The sequence below is a fragment of the Engystomops pustulosus genome, chromosome 6 (assembly GCF_040894005.1).
Source record: "Engystomops pustulosus chromosome 6, aEngPut4.maternal, whole genome shotgun sequence".
NCBI classification, from domain to species: Eukaryota; Metazoa; Chordata; class Amphibia; order Anura; family Leptodactylidae; genus Engystomops; species Engystomops pustulosus.
The window spans coordinates 83660654-83688242 of NC_092416.1; the positions used below are offsets into that span (position 1 = coordinate 83660654).

Here is a 27589-nt window from a genome sequence, read left to right on the forward strand (position 1 = left end):
GCTAGATTGCGGAGGTTTTTCATATCCGCATCCCTGCAATACTTGTTGTTAAGGCTTTCTTGGTTTATTATATTCCTGGAATACCCCATTAAAGCCGTTTGCCCAGGACTTACTGGTGAATAATGTTATCATGATTCACCAGTTTGCTTGACGATGGCTGCGGGAAGTGTCGCTTCAGAGTGACAATGACATCTTACTTACTGTTTAGAGTTGTCTACCATGCAATTTTTACCCTCAATATAATTGAAAAGCTAAACAAAACTCCCAAATGCAGATGTGAACAGAGCTTCAGTACTATTTTGGTTTCTCTTGGTTGTAAGTTTGTTTTATTTTACATGTACATTAGAGAAATAAGTTAGTAACAAACTGCAGAGTTGCATTTAAAAGTTGAGCTCATATTCATTTTTAGTTGCGCATTCGTTCTGTTTTACTTGCGGCTCCTTCATACTGTAGCAATATTCTGAGACAATAGCTATAAGTACTACAAGGATAACTACTGCTGCACAAATGCGGATGATATTTCCTCTTGTAAAATCTTTTTTCTTGTCTTCAGTAACACCTGCAAATGATGGACACAAGATTTTTAGATTTTTAAAGGGGTTTTATTTTTATTTTATGTATAATTGAAGGTTACACAAGTCTCTAAGGGGAAGGATACACAATTGGGTTTAAGGAAGTAGCTTTTGAAGCCAAAACCATGGGTGAATTGAACAAAAGAGAAGTATCATGTACCAGTTTCTAAATGATTGTTTTCTTAAAGGGAACCTGTCACCAGTAATACATCACTAAACTACCAGTTAATTGACGAAGGATATGAATTAATGTTTCTATTATTACCTCCTTTATGTTAAATCTCAGCTATTTACCTATAAAAACACTTCTAAAGCCATATGCAAATGAGTAGAGAAGAGTCACTTTTAGAGGCTGCAATAGGAGCATGATTTAAGATACACAAATATTAATATCTAATATGGTATCAAATTGAAGATAAGAATGTAGTTTTGTGAACTAAAGAACCGGACATACAAAAAGGTTTAGAATAAATACCCCAACGATTAAACAAAATCTGAGACCAATCTCATAAATTCCTAAGGGTATACTGTTGGAAACCTTTAAAAGACAAATATCAAAACCAAGAAAGTTAATAATAACTGGGAAAACCTATTCACTCGAGTAGAAGCCAAGGGTGGGAAATGTATAGGTCACAGCCTCCCAGTATATAGCCTGCCAGCCCCCTGTACTATATAGCCTGCCAGCCCCCTGTAGTATATAGCTTGCCAGACCCATGTAGTATATATAGTCTGCCAGCCCCTGTAGTATATAGCCAGCCAACCCCTGCAGTATATAGCCTGCCTGCCCCCTAGTATATAGCCTGCCAGCCCCCTGTAGTGTATAGCCTGTCCCCTGTAGTATATAGCCTGCCAGCTCCTGTAGTATTTAGCTTGCCAGCCCCTGTAGTATATAGCTTGCCAGACCCTGTAGTATATAGCCTGCCTGCCCCTGTAGTATAAAGCCTTCCAGCCCCTGTAGTATATAGCCTGCAAAAAAACCCCACCTTGCGACGCCTCTTCTATCGATCGATGCTCCGGTATCTTCTCCATGTCCCCGTGCCGTCCGTCGCAGGGATCGTGACATCAGCTGCTCGCTGACATCATACTGTGTACTATGTCAACGAGCGGCTGACGGACGGTGCGGGGACACTGAGAAGATACACGATCGATCAAAGAGGTCCGGCCGGGGAGGGGGAGGGGGGGCGTGCATCAAGGTGAAAAACTCGGCTTATACCCGAGTATATATGGTAGATATTTTTTATATGGAGGTGATTTTTTTATAACTGAATGGACATTTTTTTAAATTAAAGAGACAATGCTAGAAATAAAATGTAACTTCCTGTCTGAGAATGTTAGTCGGTTAGTGGGTTAAAAGCTCACAGAACAGCTAACCTGATTGAAGTGTTATATGGTGCTATGAAATCTAACCTATATCCTAAATGACAGACACGATGGGAAAGATTTATCACTAGTGTCTGAGATCAAAACTGTTCTAGTTGGCCCTCGTTACCAATCAGAGCTCAGCTTTTATTTTACAGACTGCTGTTGTAAAAAGAAAAACTGAGCTCATGGTTTCCATGAGCAACTAGAACAATTTTGTTTTTCGACACTTCTGATAAATCTCCCCCTATATGTTTCTTACCCTTACCCTCTAGGACCAGTTACCATAACTTGTCAATCTGTGGGAGATTTTTTTCTCTAGAAGGTACTTTGGCCCTTTATTTACAGTGTGATGCCAATATATTTCTTTTAGCCTGCTTTCACAGTAGCCCGGGCGAGTGCTATTTAGCCCTCTCCTCTCGGCCATGACACGTGGCTGTAAACATGGGGAAAGATAGAGCATGTTCTATGTTGCACACCACAGTATGGTGGCTGGATATACGTCCCCACAATGGCTGTGTGAAAGCAGTCTTACTGGTGCACTCTTGCCACTTTTACTATTGCTTCACATTTACGTCACGTTTTTGCTTCAATAATATATATATATATATATATATATATATATATATATATATATATATAATTTAAAGAATGGTTCTGTATATGTTCAAACATAATGAAAAATATGATGATTTTGTAAATGAGCACAACTTACTTTGCTTACCACTTTCAGTGGGTGAAAATTCTTCTTCTGAAATAGAATGTTGTATTGTCAAACACGGCATGTAAAAGATATGAAAGATATAGTGAATAAAGACCACTGTCATTGTTATAATGTAAGCAAAACACTCATAATCAGAGTCCTGTCTTTAAAGGGGTATTCCCACGAACATAAGTTTCTTATATAATTTTTCTTTATTGTTTGGCTGCATTCATACATTATAGTTGAATTACATTATGAAACACATCTCAATAAGAATGAGGGAGGGGCAGTAGCGTAACAAGACTCTCCTAGTTCCTGGTGCCAACTTTGTATTGGGGTCCCCATATATATAAACTCAATGCCACCCCTGTCCCGCACATTAGACTTGAGAATACACATACACAGAATTATACTCATAGAACCATACTCCTTATACACTTTATATGTAGTGTCCAGCAGCCTCCCTTATTAAAATGTCCGAAGATGCCCCTTTAATTAAATGCTCAAAGCTGTCTCCTTAATGAAATGTCAGCATAGACCCCTTAACAAAATGTTAGCAGGGACCCCTTAATGAAATGTCAGAAGGGAACCCCTTAATGATATGCTCACAGCAGCCCCCTTACAGAAATGTCAGCAGAGACCTCTTTAATGATAGGCTCACAGAAGCCTTCTTAATAAATTGTCAGCAGGGGCCCCCTTCATAAATCATCAGCAGAGACCCCCTTGATGAAATGTCAGCAGACGCCCCCGTAATGAGATGTCAGCAGAGGTCCCCTTAATGAAATGTCAGCAGAGACCCCCTGAATACATTTTCAGCAGGGGCCCCCTTACTGAATTGTCAGCAGAGATCCCCTTAATGAATTGTCAGCAGAGGCCCCCTTGATGAAATGTCAGCAAATGCCCCCTTGAAATGTCAGTTGACATCACAATTGCATTCATAACAATAATCATTAGCTAATTTACCTTGGATCCAAATGTAGATAGTATTGCTCCGTTTAGAGCTGGAAGACAGGCAGTAATAAGTCCCTTCATGGTGTATGTCCACATGGCTGAACAGAAATTCAACTGCAGACCCGCTGGATGTCTTCTGTTCATACAGTTCTCCATCTTTAAATAAACTGACAGTCTCTTCTCTTTTTGTACCATTACACTGGAGCGTTACATTGCTGCCACTCAAAATGGACCCCCTTGGTGTACTGGATAGGAAAATGCGGTCCTGCTCTAAAACATATTAAGAATGAGGTCAAAATAAACATTAAAATGGTATTGTGGAATTTTTCTATTCTGATATTTCTAAGGCATTCATAGCTAGTCACTGCCCTGGTTGCTCCTTAGCCTCCACATACAATTTAAACTAATCACCCTCATCCAAAACCTGGCACCACTACTGGGCAGGGGTTGTGGCATTAGGATCAGAATTGCAAACTCTTCACATGGAATAAAAATTAGATGTTATAAAAATAAGTTTGGCTTTTGACCAATTGTTAACAATGATGTGGTTTTGATCCTGGTAGTTATAGGAATGCTTCAACATCCCTTTTGTCTCTAGTGCCAGACTGTACACAGCTACCAAAACCTGGGCAGATGTATACAGGTGTTCAAGATCACTATTCAGCTCCAAGTCATAATATTGATAAACCACAATACAAGCCAAATTGAAGAGCAGATAAGTGTCAACAGTGACAAACCATTACTTACATCAAAATGGCATTTATCTATTTAAATAGTAACTTTATAACACTATGATTTACAGACAGTCCCCGGGTTCCGTAGATTTGTTCTTAAGTTGAATTTGAATGTAAGCCGGAACTGTATATTTTATCATTTTAACCCCAGACAAATTTTAAAAAAAAGCTTAAACTTAAGCAAGACACCTTTGATAACTCTTGTATAGCTGTTTATAGTAGCCAGGGCTAAAGTACAGTGAATTATCAACATCCAGGGGTCCGTTTGTAACTAGGGGTCATCTGTAACTCGGGTGTTCATAAGTAGGGGACCGCCTGTACTTTTTATATTTTACATGTCAATGTCTGAATGCAACTTGATGGTTATAGAAGGCAGATTCCCTGTTTGCAGTGCTAGTCTCACATGCACGAATGAAACCTTCAGTGGCTAGGTCAGCTGTCTCTCAATCATCTCATTGGCCAGTTATAAAGCATCCTTGGGGCTGGATTTCCCTGCCACTGATGTGGCTTCATTATTATTATAATTATTCTGCATGACCTGGATTTGAGTTGCCTACCTTCTGCTTTGTTTACTTGCCATCCTTAACCAGCTGATTTTGTACAGAGCTGCCTTTTGGTTGTTACCTTCTCTGTACCTATTACTTACTTACATACTTTCTGGTTTGACTTTGCTTGCTGACTTTGAATTTCCCTTCTCCCTTTCCATCACATTATTCAGTGCAGGGAATGTCCTCCAGTTGGGGTCCGTGATCTTGGGTGGTCATAAAATAGGCCTGACCTGATTAGATCTCTGACCGATCATCTGGCCAACTTAATAACAAAGAGTTGTTGACCTTGTTTTAGTACCCAGGGTTAACAAAGAACAAACATAGTAGAACCATGTTATTCACACTTTACCATTTGTAGGTAACTAGAATTTCAAGTTGAATATGTCAGAACAGCAGTAATTAATTAATTAGCCATTTAATGTCAATCTTTATTTGTAATAGAACTTGTTACCATAAGGTGTTTAATAAACAAGGGCCAAAAAATACATAAGTTTTACCTTGTACTTCAATTTTTAGATGGTTGGAGATCCTGGAGTCTGAGTGCATCATGCAGAAATAACTGCCTTGGTGCTTCAAGGATACATTGACTATAATGAATTCAGCTGTAGAATTGTCTGACTGCTGCTGCAAGAATTTTCCTCCATTCTTATATAGAATGACCATCTCTCTTGGCTTTGCTCCATCACAATGAATTGTTATGTTGCTGCCTGCTGGGATAGTGCTCTTTGGCTTGACAGATATTGAAGGTGTAAGAATGGTTTCCTCTGTACAATAAAAAAGGTTAATATTTTGAAATAAAACTGAAGAAAATTCTCATAATATTCAGAAATTACCTTTGTCAAAGTAATAGAGGATTAACAGTTAAACATGTTGCCTATAACCACCTACTGGCAAATGAGGTGAATATGGTCTCCCCTTCTTGGCTCACTGCATGTTTAAAGGGAACCTGTCAGTAGAGATATACCTAATACACCACTACCAGTATGTTGTAAAGCAGCTAAATGCCTTTCAGATCATGTTTCTTTCATGGCCCAGAAAATCAGCTTTGAAGTGAGATATAACTTAGTTTTATAAAGTGAGGGAGGTGGAGAGTCGAACACAGAATCCAAGCTTTCCCACTTCATTGTAATTGATGGTCCCTCAATTTGCGATGTGGATGCATGTCACGTTCATATACCAGTGATGTACATGCAATAGACAATAGAAAATGTGTGCTGTGAGCTAGCCACAGTTTGTGATATTTTCTATTTGATGTATTATTGGGCATGGTGTGCTCCGAGTTTAATATATACTGTGAATGCATTATTTTCTGCCTTGGTACAAACTGTGTACGGCTTACACTATTCATGAATGTCATCTAGTGATTGGGCCATATAAGTTGGGTTTGATAACACTATCAGATACATAATGGATAAACATGAGTGTTTTATGGTATTACAGTGACGATGGGGTTAAACAAAGTAACCTACTTTAGTAACATTTGAAAAGTCAAAATATTGTGCAAACAAAAGTGAAAAAGGTCTTTTAAAAATAAGAACATTCAGGACCTTGGGAAAGCTGGGTCAGCATGGCTGCCTCGATCAACAATGAGATTATAATTACAAATGTAGGTTAGTCGAGCATGACTAATCAACCTGAGCTGGATGCATCAAATCAAATGGTAGGTTTCCTTTAACACAGACAAAACTATAGTTTTTCATACTATTGGTCTTCTCATATTGGGGAAAGACTCATATAGGCATCCAGTATGGATGGATGTGAATATAACCTCTGTACTCCCTCTAGTATTGCCTCTTTTATGTCCATTTACCTATTAAAAAATGCATATGCAAATAGGCTTAAAAGAGTTGAAGAAAGCCTGACATGAGTCACTTTTAGATGCTGAAGGGGGAGCACCACTGGTTATGTGAGCTGCAGAACTAATGATAATGGAAAATTAAGAAAAGGGCAGGAATTGGGATTTAAACCTGCAGTTCATATGTGTTTTTTTGTGATTTAGTGTTTTTTTTTGCACTTTATTAATTGTGTATAGGAAATTGTGGTGTTTGGGGGACTTTCACACATACACAACTTACACAGAGCGTATTGCTATGTTTAATGTAATACAGTGAGCATGGTGCACATGCTTAGTGGATCACAGCCGGCAGGGACCTGGCTTCCGGACTTCATCGTGCAGCCCCAAGGCACTGGCAGACCCCAGGCTGTCATCGGATGGATGTGAATATAACCTCTGTACTCCCTCTAGTATTGCCTCTTTTATGTCCATTTACCTATTAAAAAATGCATATGCAAATAGGCTTAAAAGAGTTGAAGAAAGCCTGACATGAGTCACTTTTAGATGCTGAAGGGGGAGCACCACTGGTTATGTGAGCTGCAGAACTAATGATAATGGAAAATTAAGAAAAGGGCAGGAATTGGGATTTAAACCTGCAGTTCATATGTGTTTTTTTGTGATTTAGTGTTTTTTTTTGCACTTTATTAATTGTGTATAGGAAATTGTGGTGTTTGGGGGACTTTCACACATACACAACTTACACAGAGCGTATTGCTATGTTTAATGTAATACAGTGAGCATGGTGCACATGCTTAGTGGATCACAGCCGGCAGGGACCTGGCTTCCGGACTTCATCGTGCAGCCCCAAGGCACTGGCAGACCCCAGGCTGTCATCGGAGAATCGGACCCCCAGGTATGTGGTGCAGGGGTTCTGATCCCCTTCAGAAGCCCCTTACAGGCCGCGGTCATGCTTGTAGGGGGCTAACACACACAATCGGAAGAATCTCTGGTCGCAGGTGTTACAGCAGGATGTCAGCTACAATATGCAGCTGAAACCGGTTCTTTATGGTGGTGGCTCGGAACGTGAGCCGGTATCTACCGTGTGTCATGGTCGGTGGTGATGGACCCACTGAACCACTGCAAGCGATAAAGTAAGTCGACCCCTGAGCCCACCACAAAGCTGGTTGGACGGTATACCACCAGGTCGTTCCACAGGCGCGACTTTGCTCGTGGTGATGGCCAGGGCGAGGTACAGAATAGGCAAGCAGAATCAGAGTCGTGTCAGGCGGAAGGTCAGAACAGGGGGCACAGGATCGGAGTCAGGGACATAGCAGGAGGTCACAACGGATAATTCACAGAATGTCAAAAACGTGCAACGAGACACAAAGATCTGGCAAGAAGAACAGGAAGAGACAGGCTATTTATCAGGGCAGCAGCCGGGCAACAGCTGACCAGCACCAATTAGCAGCACGCTGGCCCTCTAAACTTCACTGAACCGGTGCGCACATCCTAGGAGGCTGGGACTCGTGTGGCAGACTACAGGAGCCGGCGCTGGAACGAGGAGAGGTGAGTGAGCCTGCGGCAAGCCAGGTGGGGCACACCTAGGCACATGGGTGCGCATGCGACACGTGACACTGTGCGCCATAATAGTGCGGTGCGCTGCATTAAGCACCTTTCGCTGCACCATACTATTACTGCGCCCATCGGGAAAGGGGTTAATATACTATATTTGGCATGAATTTGTATTAGTTTGGCTTTTGTAATAATTATTCTTTCAGTAAAGCACATTTAGTGCACTATATACCCATTTTGTGTGCTTGTTATTGTAATTTAGTGGTATAAATGCGGGAGACAGGGTTCTTTAACCCTTTAAGGAAGCAGCGTTTGTTTATTTTTCGCTCTCCACCTTCAAAAATTAAATTTTTCTGTGTACAGAGCTGTGTGAGGGCTTATTTTCTGCATAAAAAATTAACAAAGAACAAACATAGTAGAACCATGTTATTCACACTTTACCATTTGTAGTTCACTAGAATTTCAAGTTGAATATGTCAGAACAGCAGTAATTCATTAATTAGCCATTTTATGTCAATCTTTATTTGTAATAGAACTTGTTACCATAAGGTGTTTAACCCCTTAAGGACGCAGGGTTTTTCGGCTGATTTCTCGCTCTCCAACTTCAAAAATCCATAACTTTTTCATTTTTACATGTACAGACCTGTGTGAGGGCTTATTTTGTGCGTAACAAATTTTACTTTCCCGTGATGTTATTTATTTTAACATGCCGTGTACTGCGAAGCTGAAAAAAAATTCCAAATGTGGAAAAATTTTAAAAAAACGTCACGTGCGTCACGTTCTTGTGGGCTCAGTTTTTACGACTTTCACTCTTTGCTCCAAATAACATGCCTACTTTATTCTTTGGTTCGGTGCGATCGCGGTGATACCAAATTTATATAGGTTTTATTGTCTTTAATACATTTTCAAAAATAAAAGTTTGTATGAAACTTTTTTTTTCTGATGCTAATAACTTTTTCATTGCTACCATTTTCAGGACTATGCCATCTTTTGATCACTTTTTATTCCATTTTTTATGTGATGTAAAATGATGTAAAAGTAGAGTTTCAGACATTTTTCATCACTGCTGGGTATAACTATTTTTATATTTTGATAGATCGGGCATTTTGAAACATGCCGATACCTAACATGTTTGTGATTTTTACTGTTTGTTATGTTTTATATCAGTTCTAGGTAAAGAGGGATGATTAGAATTTTTTAAATTTAAATTTTAACTTTTTTTTTACCTCTGTATGAAGAGCTAAATCTATGTCCTTGGGTTGGATCATATTTATAACAGTTTGAATTTTAAAAACTTTTCACTTTCATGAAATGTGAAAACAATTGATCATTGATCTCTCTAGTAGTTGGTCTAGTTTGCTACACCTCAATATGGAATTTTCTTGTGCACAGTCTATTTCCTGTGAGGTCACACCTCCTTTTTGCTGAGGACAAGTTGGAAAACTGCATAAAATGGTCTTACTCTGTCTATAAATGTGGTGTATGGCATTTCAGGTGTGAATTACTCCAGCAGTCTGGTGTAGATAAATTGATACATTTCCCACAATCAGTCAGTTCAATACAGGCAGTCCCCAACTTACAGACCTCTAGTTAAAGACGGACCCATCTGCCCACTGTGACCTCTGGTAAAGCTATCTGGATGCTTAACTTTAGTCCCAGGCTGCAATAATCAGATCTAAGGTGTATGTATAATCTTTGGTCCAATTACAGCAAAAAATTTAGAAACTCCAATTGTCACTTGGGAAAAAAATTTTTTTTGTCTGAATCTACAATTACAAAATATACTTATCTTATATGTAACCCGGGACTGCCTGTACAGAAAAAGGAAGATGTGATCAAAGAAAATGTCCAATTCTACTGAAATCCTGCAGCTAGTTAATAGTACTTAAACACTCACCTTCCATTAGTTTACAGTTCATTTCAAATATGTCTAAAAAAAAAAACATTACAGATTATATCTTATTTTACTGTCAACATCTTTTCAAGCATGTATTATGCACTTTGAACAAGATAAATGATTGTCCAGGGTTAGCCTTTTTTGTATTGTTCTCTTATTTCTGAAGAACAAGAAAAAGTAACAATATCATATATTTTTGTAATATGATGTTTCATTTAAAATCTACTACTTCCGTATCTACAGTACATACTAATTAGGGGGGCACTGATGGTTTATATTGTATGCAAATACATCTCATTTTAGCAGTTTGAGCAATGTACCTTATATGAAGCTTTTTATAGGAGTTCTGCCCCTGTAACAAGTCCCATTTAGAGATTTCACTAGATCCCAATTTCTAATAATGTTTATATAGCAAAACCCTTGTTTTCTTCATATTTACTGTATATACTCGAGTATAAGCAGACCCGAGTATAAGCCGAGACCCCTGATTTTACCACCAAAAACTGGGAAAACCTATTGACTCGAGTACAAGCCGAGGGTGTAGTATACAGCTAGCCAGCTCCCATGTAGTATACAGTCAGCCAACCCCCATGTAGTATACAATCAGCCCCAAGTAGTATACAGCCAATCCAAATGCAGTATACAGCCAGCCCCAAGTAGTATACAGCCAGCCCCAAGTAGTATACAGCCAGCCTCTATGTAGTATACAGCCAGACCATATAATATACAGCCATCCTACATGTAGTATACAGCCAGCCCCCATTTAGTATATAGCCAGCCCCAAGTAGTATACAGCCAACCCCAAGTTGCATACAGCCAGCCCCTATGTGGTATACAGCCAGCCCCTATGTGGTATACAGTCAGCCCCTATGTGGTATACAGGGAGCCCCCATGTAGGATACAGCCAGGTTTATCATGCATTGACTTTCATGGTAGATTCCTTTTAAGTAACACACACTACACTTTTACTGTATTATTCAGCATGAAAAATCCACACATAATATGCATAGTGTGCATGCCGTCTTCTTGTTGATAAAGGATAAGTAGTGTTGAGCAGATTTTAGACATGGCAAATTCGGCACCCATTACTTCACAGCGATTGGCAGGCTGACATTCGGAGCCCGGTTTTGTGTTCAGTAAAATGCAGATAGCTGGTTGATTGATTATTTAGCAGCCGATCAACCAGCTTTCAACCCCTTAGCAAACACAGCCATGGGTGTGATTGGTCAGGTGAGAGAGGCTGCTGATTGGGATTGGATCAGTCAGACAGGCAGGGACTGCCACAGTGTAGGGTCTTCGTTATATTTGCATCATAAATTGTTCTGTTTCACTACCAGTTTTAGTACTATTTGTATTTACAGCATCATACAGCATTATGTTACACTACCAGTCTTATTACATTTTGCATCATTCAGTATTCTGTTAGTACTACTTGTACTACAATATTTGTTCTGTTACACTTACTGTCTTAGTACTATTTGTAACATACAGTGTTCTGTTACACTAACAGTCTAGGTATTATTTGCATTTACAGCATCATACAGTTAAGTAGTGTTAAGTAACTGCATAGTACTGCAGTGTAAGTCATAGTGCTAATTTAATTTATATCCTCATACAATACTACCATGTAGTGACATTGTTATTTATAATTTCACCAATATCCCAAACACACACTGCCTGGGAGCTGGACTAGGATCCTTGAGCAGACAGATGAGTGGTTGTACTGCTGAACATCAAGCCCGGCAAGCTGGTGTGCGATAATAGGCAGCACCTTGTAGCAGTCTTGGGCTTAGCCAAATTGATGGTCTTTCAATGTCTTGCGCACATGCTCAACTTTGTGGTGCTAAGCTTACAACATAAATGTGTGTGTGTGTGCGCATTTTTGGTATTCACACCCTGCTGCTTCTTACCTATCTGCACTGCAGAGGAGCTTTGCCCCTCACACCCATCGCCTTTCATAAAATGACCTCCGTAGAATTAAATTTAGCATATGGTGAAAACGGTCTGTGAGCAGCAGTCAGTAATTCATTTCCATCACCAGAGTGACCAACAGCACTTCACCACCAATGACTGGGCTTTTTTTGTGGGACATTTGTGCTGCACTGCTTCCAATATGCCAGTATGGTCAGTGCTGATAATGCCATTGGCAGTGCTACTATCACCATCTTCTTACTGCTTGAAAAAGCTCTTCAGGTCATGACAGGCAAGGACAAACTGCCCTGGGTAGGAGGCGTCTTCTCCACTGCATCTCACTAGCCACTCTCCACATCTGTGAGATGCTCTAGGTTTCACCCAACTCCTCCTCATCCTCCTGCTCCAATGTATTCCATGACTGGACTGTGCAGTAGCAGACCACTTGTACAGGAACTCACACTACGAGCAGTGTATGAACTGGCCTGACACCTGTTCCTTCTCTTTTTCCTTGTCTGCCACCATTACATCCTCCGTCATAGTCTGAAGAACTTTTTGAAGCAGGCAAAAGATGGTGAGGGTAGAGCTGACGATGGCATTATCAGCGCTGATGATATTGGTGGCATATTGGAAGCAGTGCAACACTGAGCAAATTTCCCTCATGGAAGAGGTGGTGAAGTGCTGCTGGTCACTACTTCTACTCAACCAGGTATTCTGGAATTCCACAATTGCTTGCTGCTGATCACACACCATTTCCATCATATGTAAAGTTGAATTCAACCTTTGTAACGCAGATAGGCAAGTATCAGCAGGGTGGGAATGTCAAAAATGTGAACATATAGCATGCGTCAACTTCGCTCAGCTCAAAGTTGCTACAAGGTTCTGACTGTTATTGCACACCACCGTGCCGGGTTTGAGGTTGAGTGGCAGCTGCCACTCATCTGTCTGCTACTGGATCTCAGCCCACAGCTCCCTGGTAGTTTGTGGTATTTCATCTAGCATGAGTTTTAGCATGTCCTGGATGGGAGCAGAATGTTAGCCAAAGCAACTTCTGCCTTGGGACCAGAAACCACTTCATTAAGCTAGTGGGTAGTTAAGGAAATGTAATGAAGCTGCCCGTGCTTACTGGTCCACATGTCAGTTGAAAGGGGCATCTCAAGACAAATAGCATTTAGCAGTGTACATCTGACTTTGTCAATTTCAAAGGCCAGCAATTTGTAAATGTTCTTACTCAAGTCCAGATTTTTTGCATGCGATGGGCCAATCTTTCGATTTCTCTCAATGATTTGGGGGATGGATAGCTGAATAGATTGTGTGGACAGGTTTGGTGAAGGTGGTAGTGGTGGTGGGGTGACATCCCACCTATGCAGGGGGACAAGTGGCCTTATGATTTCGGAGACGGTGAAACAGGCTGGGCCAAATGACAAGGAGGCTTAGGTGTTTCTAGGTTTTTTAGTGCTCAGCCATTGCAGCTCATGTTTAATCTGCAGGTGCCTGGTTATATATAAGGTGCTCAGATTGGTAAGGCTTTGGCCATGCTTCATGGACTGGTAGCACAGCGTGCAAATGACACATGTTCTGTATTCTGTGAGAAAAATTCCCTGTGGGATGGCCTTTGTTTCTTGTGTCCCTGGGTGTGGACAGTAGCAGTCGACAAGGTGTCTACAGGCTGAAATGGCTTTGCAACCTTGAAGGGGGTAAGGTGGAGGGCTCTGAACTTCCAACCGAGGATGAGAGTGGTGAAGTTAATCTCCCTCAAGTTTATGGTCTATTGTAGCCTACTAGTACATTTTGCATACCCTGGTGCCTACTATCACCAGAGGAACTCAGGTCAGGCAGACACGTCCTCTCCCTGGAGCACTAGCTCCATCACCACCACCAGCAGCCACATCCCTCTCCCTGCTTTCCTCATTTTAAAAGACCTGTTGTACCAAACTATACAACAACAACACTTTTATGATCTACGTATTACAGCTCACTATTCACAGACAACAGTACTTTTATGATTTACCTATCGGTGTATGCTAATCCCTGACAACAACACATTTTCAATCAAGGAATCAAGCTATCCTACTATAGATTAGATGAACCTTAATAGGTAGATCCATGATGGAAGGTTTCTTTTAAGGAAGGAGAATTTTGTATTGGTCTTTGCCAATGAGTTTGTTGGCAAAATCCATTAAAATGACTTGCAATTCTCTTTTGAAATTGCTTGTAGGGTTATATTGTAAGAAGTGGTAACATAGCGTGTCCTGTAGAAAACATTTGCACATCTCTACATAATCTGCACAATTCATCACCACAATGTTACTGCTCTGGTTTCATAACAAAGCCTTTTTCAAGGCTTTCAAGACTTAGCAGGGCTCGAAGCTCATAAAATGTTGAGTCTTTTGGTGTCTCATGGCTCATTGCGTTTTGCAGTCATAAGTTCAATCAGATCTGTGTCAAGTGGAAAATGAATGCTCTTGGGTTTAAAATCGTTGAATGGTCCCTCGCCTATCGGTGTATTTGCCACATCTTAAAGTTGCGTCAAGATATTATAGCTCTCTAGATCCTCAGTATCTAGACCCAGTTCCTGGCATTTATTTGGCATTGTGTTTGAAGAATTTTATCCATTTCTGTTTATGGCAAATAGATGTATGTGCTTGATCCAGGTGAATTCATTCAATTTGACCATTGGAACAAAGGAGAGGCACATTTCTGCTTTAATAAGGACATGAAAAGGGATAAATTTTACTTAATATATATATTTGTATAAAGAGATGTTCTTACTTCGGCAAATACATTTTATTTTTTGTACAATGAAAAGTCATGCAATTTTCCAATATATAGCTGTATATAAATTATCTCTTGCTGTCATACTATAGCATGGGTAGGCAATTAATTTTCCTATGAGACCACATGAGAAAGTGGAATGTTTTCAGAGGGCTGGATTAATATACTTAACTCAGTTCTCCCCAATACCTATATACTGTATACAGCAGTGGTGGCAAACATATGGCACGGGTGCCAGAGGTGGCACTCAGAGCCCTTACTGCAGGCACCCAGCCCTTCACCCCAACACAGAGTTTGCCAGCTAGGACTCAAGGTTTTCTCCTGTGATCCAATACAGCCCAGGATGGGCCATGCTCAGCGCTATTTTAAAGCGACATCCTTGGCTGCCAGAACTACAGGAGGTGCCAGAAGGTGTGGATAAAGATGGATTGTCATTGGAGCTCCTGCTCTGGGTCCCCTGATTCTTCCTCTTCAGTGGACACTGGAGGGAAGCTACAATCCAAATTTCTCCATCTTTCTATTATATTGGTGAACTCAGGACGCCAATACAATTAAAACCTGTGATACAGCAGGGATCAATAAGTTACTGCTTAAATTGTCATGTTGGCACTTTATGACATATAAGTGGGTTTTGGTTGTAGCTTGAGCACTCTGTCTCCAAAAGGTTCGCCATCACTGGTATACAGTATATAACCTATTCCTACTTTAAAAAAGTAAATAAAACATTACAATAATTGTATTAAATTATGGAGGATCTAATTACATCATTATTCAATGATGGGGAGGGGAGCTCAAATCTTTCAACAATCTCACGAGGGCCGGTCAGAGATAGGTAGCGGGTTGGATTTGGCCAGCGGGCTGTACAATGCCCAGGTCTGATCTATAGGAATCCTAGTGGAAAGAAATCATCCATGGTCATGTGATGTCACACAGGTGCACAGTTTGTTTTATCACAGAGATTAAACAAAGTTGTGCGCTATTACAAGCAGAAATCGGAACATTGTATAACATTTCAAAGATGCAAAGATGCATTTCCAGAATGGGGTCCCTCTTTTGGTGTTTAATGCAATTCTGGCATTTTGGCAGCTCTGAAAATGCAATATTGAGCCGTAAAACTATCACATCAAGATCAGTGCTTTAAAATCCAAATAGCACTCTTTACTTTTTGAGTCCTGCCATTTGCCCCTACAGTAGTTTTGAACCACTAGTTAGTTATTGTTACATTTTGTATCAAACTGTGGGGTGCGTTTTCCTGTGTGAAGATGTTTATTTTTCTAGCTTCTCATGGGCTTTCCAGAAGTGTAATACCACTTAAAATTATTACAGCAATCTACCCTCCAAAAGCTCCATTGCCTTTCTTCTAGTCTGCATCCTGGTGTTTTCCCTATTCTAAATAATTTCATTATTGCCAATATTACTTTGTTCACAAAGGGACCTTTGGACAAGTCTGATGGGCCTTTGTGTGGAGAAGAGCTGTGTTATGACAGCAGGACACCTCTTGTAACAGACCAGATAGGAAGGGGGACAGTTAAACCCATTAGATCTAAAGATCAACTCTGGTTGCAGAATCTACACCATATTGGTACCTAGTGATAAGATTGCAGGGTACTAATAGTTTCTATGGCAATCAGAGGCCTTGCTATGGCTTATTAGGCCCCCATTCATATGAGGGTTCTAATAAGCTGCGTGTCAGTGTATAATACATTTCAGTATTATCCCATAGTGGGATAAAAAAATTCCTGTAAATGACTTAAAGTCAAACAAAAATTACATATAATAGGTACCACAAACTATAAATCGTAACAACCAACCAAATTAACTATTGCATTATTTGTCTAGTATGGTGAGAGGGCGTTAAATAATTGTCATAAATGGTGCAAGATTTGCCAATTTTTGTGAAAAAAAGCAAAATAAAAAGTGGCAAATGTCATAACCAGAAAAAAATGGAACCAATAAAAAGAACAAATTGTCCCACAACAAGCAAACACATAACTTAATTGGTAGAAAAATGAAAATGTTATTGGTCTTGGAAGGAGATGGCACTGCAAAATTTATCATGTAAACAGTACTGCTTTTTTCACATTTCTCCCCATAAAGAGTTAATACAATGTAATCAATAAGTTTAATATACCACTGGCATTAAAATCTACAAATCACCCTGCATAAATCCTAATATGGCTACATTGATGGAAAAAGTTATTTCTCTTGGCATTCTACAAAGAAAAAGAAAGACTGGCTTGGTAGTTAAGGCCCCAAACAGACCAGTGACTAAATCAATATTTAGTGTGCTCATTCTTTGCCTTTAGACAACATCAATACTTTCAGACATTTGTTCACACAACTTTTGAACGAACTGGAAAGTTGTGGATGTTCTGTGGATGAAGGTTTGCTCGCATCCTTCTGTCTCATGTTACATACTTTATGATAAAGATAGTTCCAATGACACGATTGCAGGTTTTTACTCATTTTCCTGCTGTAAAATACATTTACATTTTTCACCTCTTCAATTTTGAAAGCATTACAATTACAATTAACCAATTACACTTGCCTACAATTTCTGCACAGTAAAGGCAGTCGCTGAGTTACATACAAGATAACAAGATTGGTTCTTTAGGTTTGTTTGGCTAAGTTAACCCCTTCGCACACCCTGACGTGATACTACATCATAGGATGCGGGTCGTTCCCGCACCTTCACGTAGTATCACGTCATGGCGATCACCCGGGTTCAGAAGCTGAGCCCGGGCGATCGCCGCGGGATCCCGGCGGTATGCGGTAGCCGGGATCCCGCAGTAACAGCCAGGATCGTGACTATCGCAATCCCGGCTGTTTAACCCTATAGATGCCGCGGTCATTGTGAATGCAGAATGCATAGGCTGACTATGTAATATGCTGCAATACATTAGTATTGCAGTATATTACAATGAACAAGTGATCAAATGATCACTTGTTCATGTCCCACCCTGGGACAAAATAAAACAGTAAAAAAAAGTTTAAAAAAGCAAAGTGCAATTAAAAAAAATTATTAAAAAAGAATAAAAGTCCCTTGAAGTCCCATCCCATGCAATAATACAATAAAACATAAAAAAGTGAAAATCACCCAAAAAAACCACAACATATTGGGCATCACAACTTCCGTTACAACCCGTACAATAAAATAAAAATGTCACTGAACCCGTACGGTAAACGGCGTAAAAAAAAACACAAAATAACTTGCAAAAATTATGTAATTTTCACATCTGACCTCATAAAAAGCGCATAAAAAGTAATTAAAAAGTAACATTTACCCCGACATGATACCAAGAAAAAGTACAGCTTGTCCCACAAAAATAAGCTATAAACCAGCTCTGTAAACAAAAAAATATAAATGTTCTGCCCATTGTTACATGGCGATACAAAAACAAGCAAATTTCTCACAAAATTAGTTCTATATTCTGCAAAACAAGTTAACCATAAAAAGCCATATAAATGGGGTATCACCGTAATCATGATGACCCGTAGAATAAAGATAACACATTATTTTTATGGTATGGTGAACGTCCGGCGAAAAAAATGCTAAAAACCATAAACAAGATGATTTTTTTAACCACCACCAAGAAAGAGTTAATAAAATCTGATTATTGGCTATTGAGCCCCCCCCATAAATGATGTCCCTGAAAAGTGGATTTCATCCACACAAAAAAGTAATCTCCCATATGCCCAAATTACAAAGAAAATAAACATTTTATAGCCTCTAAAATGTGACATTGCAGATCTGCTCTGAATGGCGCAGCTTCCCTTCTATGCACGGCCATGTGCCCATACAGCAGTCACCACCACATATGGGGCATCCTTATACTCGGGAGAAATTGGGTATCAAACTTTGTGGAGTTTTTTGTCATTTAATACTTTGTAACGGTTTAATTTTTGGCCAAAATTAATATATTGTCTAAAAAAATTTACAGCTTGTAATTACACCTTCATATTGTTTTAACCCATGTGAAGCATCTAAAGGGTTAACACACTTCTTAAAGTTGATTTTTTACACATTGAGGGGTGTAGTTTCTAAAATGGCATGATACATGGGGTTTTACTGCTGTTTAGGCCTCTCAAAGTCAGTTAAAGCTGAGCATGTGCCTCTAAATAAGGGTTTTGGCGATTTTCATAAAAATGGGAAAAATTGCACCCAAAATTCTGAACCTCCTAACAACCTAGAAAAGAGAGAGGATGCATAAAGACCTATGCCGATATAAAGCAGACATTCGAGAAATGTTAGTTATAAAGTTACTTGGGTGCTATGACTATCTGCCTGAAAAGCAGAAAATTTTGAACTTTGAAAATGAAAAATTTTCAGAAATTTTTGCCACATTTCAATTTTTTTCATAACTAAACACAAAATATATCATCAAAATGTTTCTATTACTTTGAAGTACAATGTGTGACGGTAAAACAATCTCAAAATCCCCTGGATATGTTAAAGCGTCGCAAAGTTATAACCTCCTATAATGACACAGGGCAAATTTTAAAAATCAAGCCTGGTCCTAAAGGTCTAAAATGGTCTAGACACGAAGGGGTTAAATCTGTACGTAAGACAGAACAGGTTAATTTTATAATTGTAGCTCAATACAAAAAAATTTTGTACTGGTGACAATTGGATTTTTTGCTGTCATGGGAACAAGGATTATCAATAAAACTTCATTACCAACACCTTACAGCTGATCATAACAGCCTGGGACTAAAGTAATAGCATCCAGAGAGCTTCACCAGAGGCCAGAGGGGTCTGTCTGTAACTAGGAGTCTTAATTCGGGGACTGCCTGTATTGTGCTTAGCTACATTATATAAGGGGAAGGGAATAAAATAATTGCATATCTTTAACTTTTTTTAATTACACAAGTGCTTATTTATTCTTTTGAGTCAGTGACAGAACTACCACCGTAGCAGATGTAGCAGCTGTCAAAGGCCCAAAGTGGAAGGGGTCATTGTCAGATCATTAATGAATTAAATCTGCATCTACCAGGTCACATCTAGAACATTTCCAGAGACACAATATTAGAGAGATTTCTAGTAGTACTTTTGATTATTTTTAAGGAATCAACCCATTCCTCCATTGACAGATCTGTCAAATCTTTCTTCCATTTTTCATAGCTGCATAAGGCTGTACTTAAAGGGGTTTGCCCATGAAAGAAAATTCTCAAATTTTAATCTCCTAGTGATGTTAACACAATAAAGATTATTTTTAACCCTTTACTTTACAATTTTGCTCAGTTTTATTGTGGTTTTAGCTCATATCACTCAGTGATGGTCAGTGTTAAATTCCAGAGTGTGGGCAGGACTCTCTTAGCAGACACATCATGATCCATCTAGTTCTATGTGCTGAAAATGTGGTTAGATTATCAGGGTACAAGGTTTATATGCAATTTATTTCACTTCATTTAGCTTCTGAACATTGTACTAGTATCTGACACATAGAAAGATAGATGAGGCAGATCAGAGATGATGAGATCATATACCTACTACACACAATGACACAGTCTGCCCTACTACATCTCTGCTATTCCACAACACAATGCTAAATGCACTGTGCATTCCTCCCCCTCCCCAGATAAAGATCAAGTATAAAACTTACGTGCCTGCAGCTTTACACTCCTCAGGCTGCTACCGACAGGATAATAGTGTGTGTGTGTGTATCAGTGAGAGCTCCGTACTGGAATGCAATGGCAATTGGCAATGGGAGGGGCAGGATGTCAGTGTCTGTGTATCAGTGAGAGATCCATTCTAGAATGCAATGGGAGGGGCTAGAGTTATTAGGGCGGCAGCGCTGGGGTCCTGGGTTCGAATCCCACCCAGGTCAACATCTGCAAAGAGTTTGTATGTTCTCTTTGTGTTTGCGGGGGTTTCCTCCGGGTCCTCCGGTTTTCTCCCACACTCCAAAACATACTGTTAGGTTGTTAGATTGTGAGCCCCATGGGGACAGGGACCAATTTGACATGCTTTGTGCAGTGCTGCGTAATCTGTAGGCGCTAAAATAAATAAAGAATTATTATTATTATTATTTATCTCAGCTCCACAGCTTTTAGACAGAAAACCAAGATGCGGGTTGGCCCTAGAGTCAGAAGATACAGGGTCAGGAAACTTGTCTTCGTGGGAATACCACTTTAACAACTCTCCACTATCCAACAACTGATATCCTTTTGACATAAATCCTTTTGGTTTAGTCCAAGGTCTAAGTGCATTGAGAAGGGGGTGCTGTTCTTCTCCAAATTCACTCTTGGCCAGGAATTTCACCAAAGGCATATCTGAACTGGGCATACTGAAGCCAATCTCCTGCTCCTATTTTAAAATGCAGAGATAACCCCTCTAAGGTTTTAAATCTATCTCCCCCACCATCTGGTTCAGAAACAATAGACCCCTTACACCTCAAAATTTAGACCCTTAGATCGGTCCAGAGTCCAATCCCCTTCACTGCATAGTGGAGTTTCTTGTACAAAAATTTTCTAATTTTTTTTTTTTACTTTCTCCCAAACCCACATCAAAGTGCATCAAAGTGAAAAGAGAAAAGTGATAGAAATTTTTGAATTTGCCTCTAATGAATACTTTTGACTCCAAACGTTATACCCTTCCAAATATTCATATTTTTCTCTTCCATTTTACAATCCCCTATATTTTGCAACAGTGTAGCCATAAAGTATCCCCCAAAATCTGGGAGAGCTAGGTCTCCTCAATCGGCGAGTATATTTTTTTCAATCTTATCCGTGCCCTGTTAGCCTCCACACTAAATCCTTTATTATAGTCTCTAATACATTGAAGCCATTTTTTGTCATCACTACTGGACTGTTTTGAAGAACGAAAATGACCTTGGGCAGTATCACCATTTTGTATAGGACTAGCCTAGGTGCCATAGATAGATTAATTGTTTTCCATATCCCTGTCTAATTTTGGACAACAGCGGCATTACATTAACCGGTTCGCGACCGACCACCGTGTATTCACGGCGGCGGTCGCGTCGCGCTGCATGGAGAGGGCTCACGGGGTGAGCCCTCTCCATAGCCGGTAAGTCTTTGCTGCATATTGCAGCAAAGGCTTACCGGTAACATCCGCGATCGGTGCTAGCACCGATCGCGGGTATTTTCACAGCGTGGGCTGCCGGCAAAGCTGCCGGCAGCCTCAAACAGATAGCGGCGCATGGGCGCCGCCATCTTAACTGGGATCGCCATCTTAACTGGGATAACTGGGATGACGTCACGGGGAGCGGCGATCCGTCTCCATGGTAGCCCGAGACCCGAGGCTATTTAGTTTTAACCCCTTCATTACAATGTGCTGATAGCACATTGTAATGAATGAGGAAGAAAATCCCCATATACTGCCATACTGTAGTATGGCAGTATATGATAGGATCGATCAGACAACCTAGGGTTAAAGTACCCTAGGGAGTGTGAAAAATAGTATAAATAAAAAAAAGTTAAAAAAAAAAAATTATAATAAAAAAACCTAAAATTTCAAATCACCACCCTTTCCCTAGAACTGACATAAATATAAATAAACAGTAAAAATCATAAACACATCAGGTATCGACGCGTCCGAAAATGCCCGATCTATCAAAATATGATAACGGTTTTTCAATGCGCTTAACCCCGTAACGGAAAATAGCGCCCAAATTCGAAAATGGCACTTTTTTGCCATTTTGAAAAATCTAAAAAATTCTATAAAAAGTGATCAAAAGGTCGTACAGTCCTAAAAATGATATCATTGAAAATTATTACCAAATTATGCAAAAAATGACACCACCCACAGCTCCGTACACCATAGTATAAAAAAGTTATTAGCGCCAGAAGTTGGCAAAATCAAAAAAATTATTTTTGTACAGGAGGTTTTAATTTTTGTAAATGTATGAAAACATTATAAAACCTATACAAATTTGGTATCCCCTTAATCGTACCGACCCAAAGAATAAAGTAGACATGTCATTTGGGCGCTCAGTGAAAGACGTAATATCCAAGCCCACAAGAAAATGGCGCAAATGCGTTTCTTCACCATTTTCATTGCATTTGGAATTTTTTTCCCGCTTCCGAGTACATGGCATGGAATATTTAATACCATCATTATGAAGTGCAATTTGTTACGCAGAAAACAAGCCGTCACACAGCTCTTTACGTGTAAAAATAAAAAAGTTATAGATTTTTGAAGGTAGGGAGTGAAAAATGGACATATAAGAACAGGAAAGGGCCCGGTCCTTAACCGGTTAAAGGGGTATTCTCACCAAGACAGCATTCCTAAATATATTCAGAATAACAACACATTCTCTAATTCAATGTTACTAACAAAAATACATCATTTTACAGATATAATTGCAACTAGAGATGAGCGAGCACTAAAATGCTCGGGTACTCGTTATTCGAGACAAACTTTTCCCAATGCTCGAGTGCTCGTCTCGAATAACAAGCCCCATTGAAGTCAATGGGAGACTCGAGCATTTTTTAAGGGGACCAAGGCTCTGCACAGGGAAGCTTGGCCAAACACCTGGGAACCTCAGAAAAGGATGGAAACACCACGGAAATGGACAGGAAACAGCAGGGGCAGCATGCATGGATGCCTCTGAGGCTGCTTAATCGCACCATTATGCCAAAATTATGGGCAACAGCATGGCCATGACAGAGTGACCGAATGAGGCTAGATAGCATCTAAAACATTCAATAATTGACCCTGACACTATAGGGGACGGCATGCAGAGGCAGCGGCAGCAGTGGCAGGCTAGAGAGTCTCATGGCGACATACCCTAAATGGACTCAGGTTTCACCAAAGGAGGTGAAATGATTTCCTATGTGAACAAAAGGTTGACGGTATATTTAGTCGATAACACAGCATGGTGGCGACATAGTGACCAAGTTCCATAACGTATCTGGTGAAACACCCTAAAAATGAGCCTGACACAGCTCTTTTGATAAGGGGACAACATGTGGAGGCAGCCATGGAGACGACTTCCATGATTAAGAGCGACAGTATGGGGCATTCATATTGCGCTGCTATGATTGCAACTTCAGGTCTCCAGCATGGCGGCGACAGATGGGCCGAGTTCCACTATGTATCTGGTGAAACACCGGAAAATTCTGCCTGACACAGCTCGTTTGATAAGGGGATGATGTGCTGCATATCTTCTCGTGCTCCAGCGTCTGGGGTATAGAGAGTTGAAATGAGACATTGGTGGACGCTGTGGAGGATCGTGGAGGCAAAATGGACAGGAAACAGCAGGGGCAGCATGCATGGATGCCTCTGAGGCTGCCTAATCTTGGGATGGAGCTGGCGGTCCACTGCCAGGCGAGATTTCGCCTGTCCAAGCCCCTGTCTCTCGGCTCCTCCCCACCCAAAATGGGCCTGGGGGCCAGAAGCGTTTACTTTGAAAAAATTATAATTTTCAAAGCAGGCCGGGTCGTTTGAATATTTCACCTAGGAATAATGGAATAGCATAGTGGTTCTATTTTTAATTGTTTTTACGGAAATGGTTCCATGATTAAGAGCGACAGTATGGGGCATCCATATTGCGCTGCTATGATTGCAACTTCAGGTCTCCAGCATGGCGGCAACAGATGGGCCGCGTTACACTATGTATCTGGTGAAACACCTGAAAATTCTGCCTGACACAGCTCGTTTGATAAGGGGACGATGTATGGAGGCAGTGAACTAGTAGTAGATTAAAGGTGCTGCAGTTAAAACTATGTTAGTCGGATCTTGAGATGGAACTGGCGCTCCGCAGCCAGGCGAGCTTTCGCCAATCCAAGCTCCTGTCTCTAGGCTACTCTCCAAACAGCACTTCTAAGAACTTTTTGTATAAGATCAAGTGTAGTAGCGTTCTTATAAGTTTAGGATATGGCGGGTGAGGGGAATGTAAACAGATGCGCAAGAAGCGCTGAAATAATATTGGTAAATGATAAAAGTTTGCCAGTATATTTTGTGGATTACACAGCAGGGTGGCGACAAAGTTAACAAGTTTGATGTGGAAGCCATGAAAACAACCCAAAATTCTGCCTGATACAGTTCGTTTGATAAGGAGACCATGTATGGAGGCAGCTATATGGACGACTTTTGGAGGCAGCTATGGCGATGACGTGTGGAGGTAGCAATGGAGACAACGTGTGGAGCTAGCTAAAAAGACGACATGTGGAGGCTGCTATGGAGACAATTTAATTTGGATAGTGCCTGTATGTGGCAGTCCAAAAAAGTTTTCAAACCAGAGGAGCAGGTAGGTGGTCCTCCAGAAAAATTAAATAGATTTAGTGCCTGTATGTGGCACTCCCAAAAATTGCTTAAAACAGAAGACCGCGTAGGTGGCCCTCCAGAAAAATTAAATACATAGAGTACTATAGCTAGAGCCAGTTGGCCCTGGCAAAAAATAGCCAGTTTCCTATGCTTTCGTGTACAAAGAGGAGGAGAAGGAGGACAATGAGGAGGAGGAGTGCATACATTATTCAGGTTGAGCTTCTTTCACCTGTTGGAGAATGAAAATCCGGAGAAATCCAGGCTTTATTCCTCTTGATAAGCGTCAGCCTGTCAGTCGACAGGCGTGTACGCTTATCGGTGATGATGCCACCAGCTGCACTGAAAACCCGCTCGGACAACACGGTAGCGGCAGGGTAGGCAAGAACCTCCAAGGCGTACAGCGCCAGTTCGTGCCACATGTCCAGCTTTGAAACCCAGTAGTTGTAGGGAGCTGTGTAATCATTTAGGACGATGGTATGGTCAGCTACGTACTCCCTCACCATCTTTCTGTAAAGACCAGCCCTACTCTGCCGAGACTGGGGACAGGTGACAGTGTCTTGCTGGGGTGACATAAAACTGGCAAAGGCCTTGTAAAGCGTACCCCTGCCAGTGCTGGACAAGCTGCCTGCTCGCCTACTCTCCCTCGCTACTTGTCCCGCAGAAGTACGCCCTCTGCCGCTAGCGCTGTCAGAAGGGAAATACTGTTTCAGCTTGTGCACCAGGGCCTGCTGGTATTCATGCATTCTCACACTCCTTTCCTCTCCAGGGATGGGAGTGGAAAGATTTTGCTTGTACCGTGGGTCCAGGAGAGTGAATACCCAGTAATCGGTGCTGGAATAAATTCTTTGAACGCGAGGGTCACGGGATAGGCAGCCTAGCATGAAATCTGCCATATGCGCCAGAGTCCCAACGCGCAAAAATTCACTCCCCTCACTGGCCTGACTGCCCATTTCCTCCTCCTCCAACTCCTCCAACTCCTCATCCTCCTCCACCTCCTCCGATATGCGCTGAGAAACAGACCTAAGGGTGCTTTGGCTATCAACAAGGGAATCTTCTTCCCCCGTCTCTTGTGACGAGCGCAAAGCTTCCAACTTCATGCTGACCAGAGAGTTTTTCAACAGGCCAAGCAGCGGGATGGTGAGGCTGATGATGGCGGCATCGCCACTGACCATCTGTGTTGACTCCTCAAAGTTACTCAGCACCTGACAGATATCAGACATCCACGTCCACTCCTCATTGTAGACTTGAGGAAGCTGACTGACCTGACTACCAGTTCTGGTGGAAGTTGACATCTGGCAGTCTACAATCGCTATGCGCTGCTGGTAAACTCTGGATAACATGGTTAATGTTGAATTCCACCTCGTGGGCACGTCGCACAACAGTCGGTGAGCGGGCAGTTGGAGGCGGCGCTGCGCTGCCCTGAGAGTGGCAGCATCTGTGCTGGACTTCCTGAAATGCGCACAGATGCGGCGCACCTTTGTGAGCAAATCTGACAGATTGGGGTATGTCTTGAGGAAACGCTGAACTATGAGATTTAACACATGGGCCAGGCATGGCACATGTGTCAGTCTGCCGAGTTGCAGAGCCGCCACCAGGTTACGGCCGTTGTCACACACAACCATGCCTGGCTTCAGGTTCAGCGGTGCCAGCCACAGATCAGTCTGCGCCGTGATGCCCTGTAATAGCTCTTGGGCGGTGTGCCTTTTATCGCCTAGGCTCAGCAGTTTGAGCACCGCCTGCTGTCGCTTAGCAATGGCACTGCTGCTGTGCCTAGAGCTACCGACTGATGGCGCCATGCCTACGGATGGTAATTCGGAGGTGGAGGAGGGGTGGGAGGAGGAGGAGGCATTGTAGGCCTTTGAGACCTGGACCGAGGTAGGCCCCGCAATCCTCGGCGTTGGCATTATATGAGCAGCCACAGGGTCAGACTCGGTCCCAGCCTCCACCAAGTTAACCCAATGTGCCGTCAGCGATATATAGTGGCCCTGCCCGGCAGCACTCGTCCACGTGTCCGTGGTCAGGTGGACCTTGTCAGAAACGGCGTTGGTCAGGGCACGGATGATGTTCTCTGACACGTGCTTGTGCAGGGCTGGGACGGCACATCGGGAAAAGTAGTGGCGGCTGGGGACCGAATACCGAGGGGCGGCCGCCGCCATGAGGTTTCGAAAGGCCTCGGTCTTTACCAGCCTATAGGGCAGCATCTCCAGGCTAAGCAACTTGGAGATGTGGACGTTGAGGGCTTGGGTGTGTGGGTGGGTTGCGCTATACTTCCTTTTGCGCTCCAGCGTCTGGGGTATGGAGAGCTGAACGCTGGTGGATGCTGTGGAGGATCGTGGAGGCGAAGATGGGGTTTTCGCACGGGAGGTGTTTGGGCCGTGGTCCTGGGCAGGGGGCTGACTAACAGATGACACAGGGGAAGGAGCAGTGGTGTGCCCGGCCGGAGGTGAACGGGCTTGGTGCCATTGAGTGGGGTGTTTAGCATTCATATGCCTGCGCATACTGGTGGTAGTTAAGCTAGTAGTGGTGGAACCCCTGCTGATCCTGGTTTGGCAAAGGTTGCACACC

General features: G+C 41.6%; 1 protein-coding gene across 5 annotated transcripts in view; it reads right to left on the reverse strand.

Annotated features, from left to right (window-relative positions):
• Nucleotides 1–288: 288 nt before the first annotated feature.
• The window catches only part of LOC140135383 (leukocyte immunoglobulin-like receptor subfamily A member 2), a 37168-nt gene continuing 9867 nt past the window's right edge, over nt 289–27589 (reverse strand). For 2 of the 5 annotated variants that reach the window (XM_072156832.1, XM_072156831.1), the window contains exons 2-6: nt 10111–10143; nt 5365–5631; nt 3598–3855; nt 2647–2682; nt 292–559 (exon numbers count right to left, since the gene is read on the reverse strand). In XM_072156832.1, coding sequence (XP_072012933.1) covers nt 381–559; nt 2647–2682; nt 3598–3855; nt 5365–5631; nt 10111–10143 — 773 coding nt within the window. In that variant the 3' untranslated portion in view covers nt 292–380. Of the gene's footprint in view, nt 560–2646; nt 2683–3597; nt 3856–5364; nt 5632–10110; nt 10144–27589 lie in introns of all 5 variants that reach the window. The other 3 variants (XM_072156834.1, XM_072156835.1, XM_072156836.1) reach the window with 3 other exon arrangements.